General features: G+C 33.8%; 2 protein-coding genes across 4 annotated transcripts; one reads left to right on the forward strand and one right to left on the reverse strand.

Moving 5' to 3' along the window:
* The first annotated feature begins 3,056 nt into the window (after nucleotides 1-3,056).
* On the forward strand, nucleotides 3,057-4,017 carry LOC112520198 (NDR1/HIN1-like protein 6). Its single transcript, XM_025128500.1, has one exon. It carries the CDS (start codon nucleotides 3,094-3,096, stop codon nucleotides 3,859-3,861), a length of 768 nt encoding a protein of 255 aa, XP_024984268.1. The 5' UTR covers nucleotides 3,057-3,093; the 3' UTR covers nucleotides 3,862-4,017.
* A 133-nt stretch (nucleotides 4,018-4,150) lies between these two features.
* Nucleotides 4,151-7,305, reverse strand: LOC112520209 (sm-like protein LSM8). 3 transcript variants are annotated; one of them, XM_025128524.1, is made up of 8 exons: nucleotides 7,179-7,299; nucleotides 6,039-6,194; nucleotides 5,668-5,744; nucleotides 5,269-5,359; nucleotides 5,052-5,092; nucleotides 4,886-4,960; nucleotides 4,471-4,523; nucleotides 4,151-4,353 (listed from the first exon to the last, which is right to left on the reverse strand). In XM_025128524.1, the coding sequence occupies exons 4-8, from the start codon at nucleotides 5,303-5,305 to the stop codon at nucleotides 4,263-4,265; spliced, it is 297 nt and encodes a 98-aa protein (XP_024984292.1). In that variant the 5' UTR covers nucleotides 5,306-5,359; nucleotides 5,668-5,744; nucleotides 6,039-6,194; nucleotides 7,179-7,299; the 3' UTR covers nucleotides 4,151-4,262. The 3 variants fall into 3 exon arrangements, with proteins under 3 accessions (XP_024984292.1, XP_024984286.1, XP_024984279.1); XM_025128518.1 differs by lacking the exon at nucleotides 6,039-6,194 and having other exon boundaries at nucleotides 7,179-7,305; XM_025128511.1 differs by lacking the exons at nucleotides 5,668-5,744; nucleotides 6,039-6,194 and having other exon boundaries at nucleotides 7,179-7,305.
* Nucleotides 7,306-9,926: the final 2,621 nt, after the last annotated feature.

The raw sequence follows: 9,926 nt of genomic DNA on the forward strand, positions 1-9,926 counted from the left end.
TTCATATAATACTTTTTTTGATGAAGTTGTTTCATATATGGTTATGAAATTGTTTCATATACTACTTAATGAAATTTTAATTAAACTTTTTCATGTATTTCTTTAAAATTAAAATAATGAAGATGATAATATCCATGATTAACATCCTTCACAATAAAAATGATTAATCAATCTCTCATAATTACAAAAAAATGAACAAAATGAAAAATTATGATTGGTGGAATGAGGTTTTTACGGTTTTTACAAATTGAGTGGTTTTCATTTGATCGCTCCTTTATGTGTGTGTGTGTGTGTATATATATATATACTAGGTTTGGACTCGTGTATTACACGGGTTAATGACAAAAAACGAAACTGATATGTATTTTATAAAGAATTAATAATCGGAGGTAATTTATAAACTTAGACAAAAGTACAAGTCCGATTAAATTTTTGATATACATATTCTCTTACTCTAGAATTAAATGTTACATATACAAAGGACGGCATGTGCTTCGATGATCAGAAAAACTTCTAATTGAAGACGAACAATGTAGATCCAATATGCAGCGCTACTTAGTACATGCAGAGCCTTTGTATACCTCTGTATGAGACAAACAAAGGGAATCAGAGGTTCTGGGTGGTACATGCAGAGATAGAACTCTTACTCAAGACAAGTACAGAGCCTTTATGAAGCTTTGTATGAAGGACGGAGGCAGGATCAGAATGACCCCATAGCACCTGTAGAACCTTTGTTAAGTTATGTATGAAGAACGGAATCAGGCTTCAAGGACACAAGCGTAAAGAAAGTTTCCAGAGATTAAGACGGAAACAATTCAGAGTTACAAGTCTGAAAGCCATCTTCGGAGTAAGAGACAGAGCCTCGACGAATTACGTGAAGAGACAGAGCTCTTTCTCAAGACTTAAATGCAGAACCTCTGTGCAGCTCTGCATGAAACACGAAGTCTGGTTCAGATTGACCGCATAGCATGTGCAGAACCTCTGTTAAGCTCTGTATGAAAGACGGAATCAGGCTTGACAAACACAAGGGCTAAGAAATCCTCCAGAGTTCATGACAGACAATAGCTAGCGTTGCAAGAATTCTAAATCAAGACGACCAATCTGGCTACAAGTGTAAAGTTCTTTTCAAGAGTTAATTGCTAAAATTAGCCAATGCTACAAGTTTGTATAAATTTTCCGTTGTCATAGAAATAAACCAACTTTTGATAATGATTGTCCTTGGCTCTTATTAAATGAAAAAAACTCTGGACATTAACTCTGAACATTAAGTCTGAAACACAAGAATTCGGAATTCTATTATTAGACTGGAAAATAACTCTGGACTTAACTCTGAATAAGAGGAATTCAGAGTTGTTTTCTAAGTCTAGAAAGTATCTACGAGCATAACTCTAAGTCACAAGAATTTTGATTTCTTATAACTCAGAAACGTAACTCTAAAGAGGAGTTTGGAGTTGTATTCTAAGTCTGGGAATAAACTATATAACTAAGTTTGGAACAGAACAATTCAGAGTTATGTTGTAAGTCTGAGAAATAACCAATATCTGATGACTTCATGTTGATGATTTGTATCACTAATGTCATTTAAGTGTAATGGGATTAAATTGTTGACCAATGTAATCATGATAAATATTGAACATGTAAGGCAGGTGCAGAGCGCACACTTGTTTGAGTTTATTTTGATTTAAATGATGAAATGCAACTTATAGAAAGCTTCAAATTCACTTTATTGACCGATTCATTGTGTCATGGAAAAATGGATCAAGTCAACTTCTTTTCATACGTAATAGTTTAAGTCTGAATCCACGGATATATAATCTTGATGAATTGTGTGATATGCCAAAACAAAACGTGTATGACAAAGTCAAACAAAGACTCTCAAGCCCTTCACTTGCAATATGTTCTTATTGTTATGAATTATATTAATTCAAATATATCCACTTATTTCACCATACATTTTTTTAATCAATAATTGAGATTTATGTATGCTGCAATAATTTTATTTAAGGGTCGTTTACCAAACACTTACCTGAAAAGTGCTTACTAGTAAATTCAATACTGTTATTTACTTATCCGGTAAGATTTTAGTCCACCAAAACGACATTGTATGCAACAATTTACCCGATAAACGCTTACCATGGTAGGAGTCGTTGTTCTCACTTACCGGGTAAGACTCATGGTTCTTGTCTCGCTTTTACCGGGTAAGATTCTTGGTTCTTACCATATTAATCCGGTGAGGTAATGTGATTTGGTAAGCGCTTACCTGGGTAAGTGTTTGGTAAACGGCTCCTTGGTTTCATAATTAAGTTGGAAACTAAATTTTCAATGGACAGATTTGGACCATCAATCGAAATTAAGAAAACGAATTAAAGATTAAAGCATAAAATAGTTAATTAAGGGTGATTAGAGACAAATATAAATTTAACTTGGTGAATCACAAATCCTATCTATTTCATTTTTAATTAAAAACTTTTACCTTCTTAATTTTTAAATTAAATTATCTTAAAAATAAATAATATTTTAATCAACAAATTATATCAAAAAGCAAACATTTCATTTTTTTTGATTTGATATCCGTTTTGATATAGGTCTTAACTATTTTTTTTACATGAAGCGATATATTTGTATAACATTCATTATGAAAACTCATCTACGTTCATATATATATAACAATTTTTAATACTCGTACACCAATATGATATACATCATGAATATCCATTTTTTCAGTAACATTTATCATAAAAAAATATAAAATATGCATGACGAATCTGTTCTTTAGTAACGTGTCCCGTATGAAAGAAATCCACAACTCAAGGATCCATTTTAATTTTGATGAGTTGTACACCAACACGATATTTTCAACTAAATTATAATTTTTCATAAATTAAAAATAATAACTAAAAAAAAAAGACAAAACATTTGTAGCTTAATGAGGTTCTAGGAAAAGAGACTGAACAACCTTTTCATACCTACAAAGTCAATCTTAGGAACCTTCCTACTCTTTTCATTTCTTCCAACATTCCTATATAATCTCCACATTTGGATCCAAAATAAGAATACAAACTCACAAATATCAACCTTTTCATTCGCATTTTAATGGCTGATCACCAAAGAATCCACCCTGACCCAGTTCAACCCATGAACGACCTCGAGTCACACCAGAAACCCACTGCTCCATTGGTGCCCAGAGGCTCATCCAAGTCCGATAATGCCAATGTGGTCGAACCCTTCCCACCACACCACCGAACCATCCCGGTCCAATACTCTAAACCACCAAAGAAGAGAGGCTGCTGTTGTCGATTCATGTGTTGGACACTAAGTCTCCTGGTACTACTCGTTATCAGTCTAGGCATCTTAGCAGCAATCGTGTACTTTGGGTTCGACCCGAAACAACCAAGATACTCGGTCGATGGCATGACCGTTACTAGGTTCAGCCTCGATAATGACACCACCTTATATGCGCAGTTTAATGTAAACATTACGGCAAGAAATCCCAATACCAAAATTGGAATTTACTACGAGGGTGGGTCCAAGCTGACGGTTCTCTATAGAGGAACAAATCTTTGTGAAGGTTCGTTGCCCAAATTCTATCAGGGTCATAAGAACACCACGGTGCTAGACGTGGCTCTAACTGGACAGACTCGAGCTGCTACTGGTGTGATGAACTCGTTACTGGCACAGCAACAGACAGGAACTGTGCCATTGGTTATCAGGGCTAGAGTTCCGGTTAGGATTAAGCTTGGTAAGTTGAAGTTGCCAAAATGGAAGCCAGTGGTGAGGTGCAGGCTTAATGTGAATGGCTTATCTGCTGATAATGTTATCAGGATCAGGGATAGTAGCTGTAGTTTCAAGTTTAAGATATAATTCTTTCGATTCATCTCTTGAGGTTTAGGCTGTATTATCACATTATATAGGTGGAGTTTTCTTGATTTATTGATATTATGAGGATGCATTCATGTTTTAGTGTGTGCCGCAGATCATCGTACATATTTGGGATAATAAAGATCATTTTTTTCTTCGTTATTTCTTCATTTAAACTTTGTGGGCAAGCTTTCTTCTTTTCACAAGCAGGGAGTTGGTTCTTCATAGAAACAACCGCTCTACCCCTTGGGATGGAGGGTCTGTGTACGTTCCATAGATATATAATAGTCAATAGCACTTCAGGTTTGATGCATATTTAAATCAAATAATATCATAATAAATCCATTTCATCATCTACTTCCCTTACAAGATTCAAGGTTTTACTAAGAATACCTTGTAGCACATTAATGAATAACAGGCTTCAGAGGATGAGCTCTCAGTTCTGACAAATCCAAGCTTGCATCCAGTTCTTCATCTAATTCCCCAATTATGCTTCTGTGAAGTGACAAAGATAGAATTGATTACAAACATATATATATATATATATATATATATATATATATATATGAACAAATATAAACTCAATCACATGTATTTTTAAAAACATCATACATGTTATCACCCCTTATGATGTAGAGACCTAATACAAGTTGCTGAACACCTTCCTGCAAATCAAAGAGTCAATGAATCCGAGCAACCTTATGTTCTTGCAACAACTAAATTATAAATGCATGGTTAACCATTCAGAAACATTTATGGACAGTATCTACAAAGAAAAAGTTTTCTGGGATCACTGTTCACCATGCATTGGACCAACCCATTTTCAACCGTAACACATAATCTAAAGCTGAAATGATTTGGCTTGCATGTGACACATACACATACAAGTGTGTGTGTGCATGTACTGATAGAAAGTTCATCTGAGTAAGGGATTAACAAATCTTGTTTGGCAAACCTAAAGTTAATGTAACAGAAAAACACCATTATATATGATAGATCCTAGATTCTTTATGGAGGCAGAACAAACCTTAGTAGAATAAACCCTTTCATGAGATTCATCAAGAATTATATTGGTAGCTTGATCAAAACCTTTCAAAACACCCTGTATGTAAAACTATTTAATTAGTACAGCCAATCAGCAATTTAAACTTGAGCACCTTACTTGCTGTAGTAATCCAAACCACAGATCTCACCACTATGTTCCGCCCATCATTAGTGATAACTGAAATGATTTCTGCAAGACCAGTAAACAGTAAGGGAGAGAAAGATAGTACATATATATAAACATAATTCTTATAAAATCAAGCACAGAAAGAACCAAAACCGATTAATGGAAATCTCTTGAACAAAAAAAACTGCCAAAGAAAGTTGATATAGAAGTAAAAGAAAACAACGAGGTATTATACTTACGATCAACGACAGACTCAAGCCCTGGACCACCCAGCATTTCGCTGACACCACTAGAACACTAGCACACCTGAACTTGTCTGTGCTTCACAACCTTCAATAGAAGAAAATCAATAGTGACAATAAGTGACAGGGGAAAGAGAGAGTTAATAGGAACTAAAATTGGTTTTCCCGATTATGAGAAACTTGGTCTAAGTATCTAACTACTACAGATGACGCTTCTTGCTGCTGCAAAATATGTACACAGTTAACTTATACCGAAACCCATATCTCTAAAACTGAAAAGAAAAATAAAATTAGGTAAAATTGACTAAATGATATGCTTGAGAGGATGTAACTAAAGCATAAGTACTTTGCTGCAACTTGAATATAATAAGATAGTTACAGACTCACAGTACCCACCATGCGAGATCCCCTTGGACATGCACCTTTTTTCCAAGACAATCACCTTACTAGACTGATTTTCCCACTAGCTTATGCTGATAATTGAACAATATGATATCCAGATTAGCCATAACCAAAGCCTCATAACATTATTGCAAAGGAATCGACTAGATGGAAAAGATTCAAGAGGGTAATAAATCTTCTACTCCATCTTATTTCTGTTTGAAACCAAGAATGACTTATTTGTTAGTACTTTTCATCTCAACTTCTACAAAAAAAACAGATTTATCATCAGGGTAGTTGTTCATCTAACTGAACTCTTGTGGGATGATCTTGCAACATTTGTAAAAACGGAGAGACTACAAAATTCCAGAAATTATGTTCAATACCTAATTTAGCATCTTCCTTCACTAAATTACATCTACCGACAAGCCGGCTGAGAGGGAGTATTGTGGATTGAAGGCCAAACATCATATTCTACTATGAACCAACAATGACAGAAGCTTATCCTCTTTACACCAGGAGATATTTTTACTTCATCATACCTACCAGTAAAGGAGAGATTGCTTTTACAAAATGCAAAGTCATAAGTCATAACAAGGTACTGGTGATTCTTATCCCAAAAATCAAGCTGAAGCTCTGACTTTGTTTACAAGGGGTCAGTGATAAGTTAAGACTTAAGATAAGGAAAAAAACAGGGGTGGCAATCAGTCCAAAGGCAGAACCAAGAAAGAACATATGTGGGCTAACACCAAGATGTAAATATCAGTTTCTTCTTTCACGTTGTTGCGACTTATTGAGTAATAATAATGGAAATCTAAGCAAACAGTTCTAAAATAATATATCGCGAATATTGCTGAGACAACATATTCAACGTATTTAGATACAAAACCGTTTAATTCATTGTAGCATGTGTGCAATTGGATTTCCACATTTATGACTCTGCATGTGCAAGTTATGTTCTCATCGCAACTTAAATACTTCTGGTACATTACCTATTGCTTGCTTAAACCTTTCTCATATGTATTCCTTTTACCATAATATTAAGGGAAAACAACTTATTTAATCCATAACGTTCACAATTATACACCAAAGGTAGCACGGTACATTTCTTAACTGTTCTTGGCTGATGCTAAACTTGATATCAACAGCAAGGAACCGAAAATCTATCTGGTTAAGTGAATTGTATTCATATTATGTCATATGACACATCCATCATTTTCTCACCACTAAATAACCAAACTTAAGAAGTATATCTGAAAAATTGCTACCATCTCCATTCCCCAATTAGCGTCCACCTCCCGGAATACGAATAAAGCAAACATATGCCACAGTAAGTAGTAAACTTGATAACATTGCACTTTCTATACCAAGTAGGACTCTTTACCTTTAAACATCATTTTCCACAGAAGATTTCAATTTGGAACAGGAGGCATGGTAAATTAGAAAAAAACTTTTCATTGGGAACTTTCATCAAACAGGTAGCATGCATGTACATTTTGCAAGGATGATATCTGCTTCTTACATACCTTCTTAGTCGTTGCGAGAAAAAACGTGTAGAGGCTCTAAGGAAACGTTGTCGCAGCTTACTTCTCTTCCGGTACACCGAGGACTCGTACTCACGCGATGGATGTTAACTGCATTCCCAACTGAAATGGAGTAATTTGCAGAAAGGCACCATTTAAAAGGAAAATGAAAAATACATTTTTAGTCCTTCTATTTTGATAAAAGACATAACTTGTCCCCTTGTTTTTTACTAACATTGTAATTCTCGGTTACCACTTTTTCCCCATGAAAAAGTAAATTTAAATATTTGTTTTTATAAATATCTATTTTTTAAAACAATGATTCCATAAATATTATTTATAACAATAATGAATTATTATAATTTTTCATAAATATTTCAATTATTTTTTAACATAAGTCTTTTATATTTGTAATGAAACTCCCTCTTATTTATTAATATTTAATTAAAATATAATTGTGAAATTGATATATAATAAACTAAACGTAGTTTCTTAAATTTTAAATATTATAAAACTAAGGATATGTTCATTTAGCAACCTTAAATAATTTGATAACCTACGAACTATCTGTTTATGTCGTGTTCATTTAGAAACCTTCATTCATTGTATAATGATTTCTTCTAATTAGTTGTTTCCTTGATCTTGATCTACACTCACATGAATTGTTTTTCGGTTTTGTATATAACATCAAGTTAAATATGTTTAAAACAATTAATCTATAATATTAATTTTATTAACCACAAGGGTAGTGCCTGATTGGTTTGAGCTTGACTCCAAAGGTCAAAAGTATCAGGAGGTCTCCGGTTCAAATCCAATGAGGAATAAAAACCCTCATGTGGCCACGGAGGTTCAAATGCGGTGACTCCGGGCTATCTACAAAGCAGGTGGTCACTCTGGAATTAGTCAGCTCGCATAACGGGTTGGATATCTAGGTTAATAAAAAAAATATTAATTTTATTATGAAATTTTGTAGTGTCATATATGTAAAAATTATAAATCTTTGGGATTTCACGAACAAAAACCGGTTTTTGAATATTCATATATTTCAAATTTGATTTATGTTAGTTAAAAACCAATTCATTTTAACTATAAGAAAATTAAGTGAAACTTTTATTTTTACATAGTTTTCTACATATTCCAAAAATGAGAATTTTCAGATTTTAAAACATGTTTCTTTTTACTAAACATTTGGAAAAACATAATAAGATTATTATTTATCAAAATACAACATATAATACGTTTATATATATATATATTTTGTGTGAAAGTACTTGTCAAGTTATGTGGTGTCAAACTAAAGTTTTATAAAAAATGTTTGGATTAACTTATGGCGGTACCAAAACGTAATAAATTGATAAGTTATTTTTTAACGTTTTGACAATTTTTACTTATACATGTAAAATGACTAAAATGACACCCCTTCGTTCTCCAAAATGATAATGAAGAAGACAGCCATGATTCGTCGTCTTCTTAAGAGACTTTTGAGCAAAAATGTAAACGAAAGCAGGAAGTTCGAACAAAAAGAAGATCAAACCCCAACGAAACGTTTGAAATACTAATTTCAATCCTAAAATGAAATTTTAAGAAGCATAAATCGATCTTTTTGTAAGCAATTGCATTCATCGAGACATCATATTAGAAACCCTAAATTGTTGCGAAAGAACAGAATCTGAAGAAACCAATGTCGCCTGAGCTCCAATGTATACACTGGATTGAAATAATCAAACTCGAATCCTTATTGTTGCCATCTCTTCGATCGATTACACGCCACTGGATGGAAGATGAGATTAGAGAAATCATGCAAATGAAAAAATAGAATAAACAAATAGGTTTTTAAGGGTTAAATAAAAGGACAAAAAAATAATTTGATTTTCAAAACTGATAAATTATTTTTGATAAATTAAAAATACTAACTTATTAAAAACTTTTTATTTCCGATTTACCATCGGTATAAACAATTTATTTTTTCCATTCAAACACTAAAAACTGATTATCAAACAAGCAATCCCAAACATGTTACTAACCATTGTAGATGGTGGCCTGGAGCCTGGAGCCTGAAGCCTGGTGATTGACGCCATGGCTGAGGGGTTGTGGGTAGACAGGTCTCGTAAAACCCTCGATCAAGGGATACAGTCTTCTTCGATGACAACTCTCGTGCAAAATCATCTCCATTTTTCCTTCCATCGTCATCTCCGCCGCTTCGTCCTCATCCTCCCATGCATCTCAACCCTCCCAAACCACCATCAACATACATTATAACTTCTCCATTTCCAGGACCTGTCTAATGCCGCCTCCTCTCTCCAACACCACCATTTATGACACGAAGATCACAAAACAGAGTGATCATCAAGTGTTCGATGAACCTGCAAAATAAGACTGACCTCATCTGATCAAAATGTCTTCAACTCAGGGAAATCACACTAGTTGGCTGGGAAGACAACCGCTAAGGCGACTTAGTGGAATGCCCCATCCACCGCCGTGCATGATCTATGTTTCTCATGTCCACCTCCTCTTCCATCGCAGGTCCATTTTCTTCTGTACTATCAAATTATGCATATATATATATATATATATATTGCCCTAAAATTCATATGAATTCAGGGTAATTTAACAAGTTCCTTTTTTCCTACAATGATTATTGTGGGTATAAATAAATGGCAGTAAAAAGAAATATTTTCATTTGTTTTCTATTCAGCTTCTATGTTATAAAACATGAGTCCCTTTCTTGGCATATGTTTTGTCGCTAACAAC

This window comes from Cynara cardunculus, assembly GCF_001531365.2.
Source record: "Cynara cardunculus var. scolymus isolate 2C chromosome LG 1, CcrdV1, whole genome shotgun sequence".
In the NCBI taxonomy this organism is placed as follows: Eukaryota; Viridiplantae; Streptophyta; class Magnoliopsida; order Asterales; family Asteraceae; genus Cynara; species Cynara cardunculus.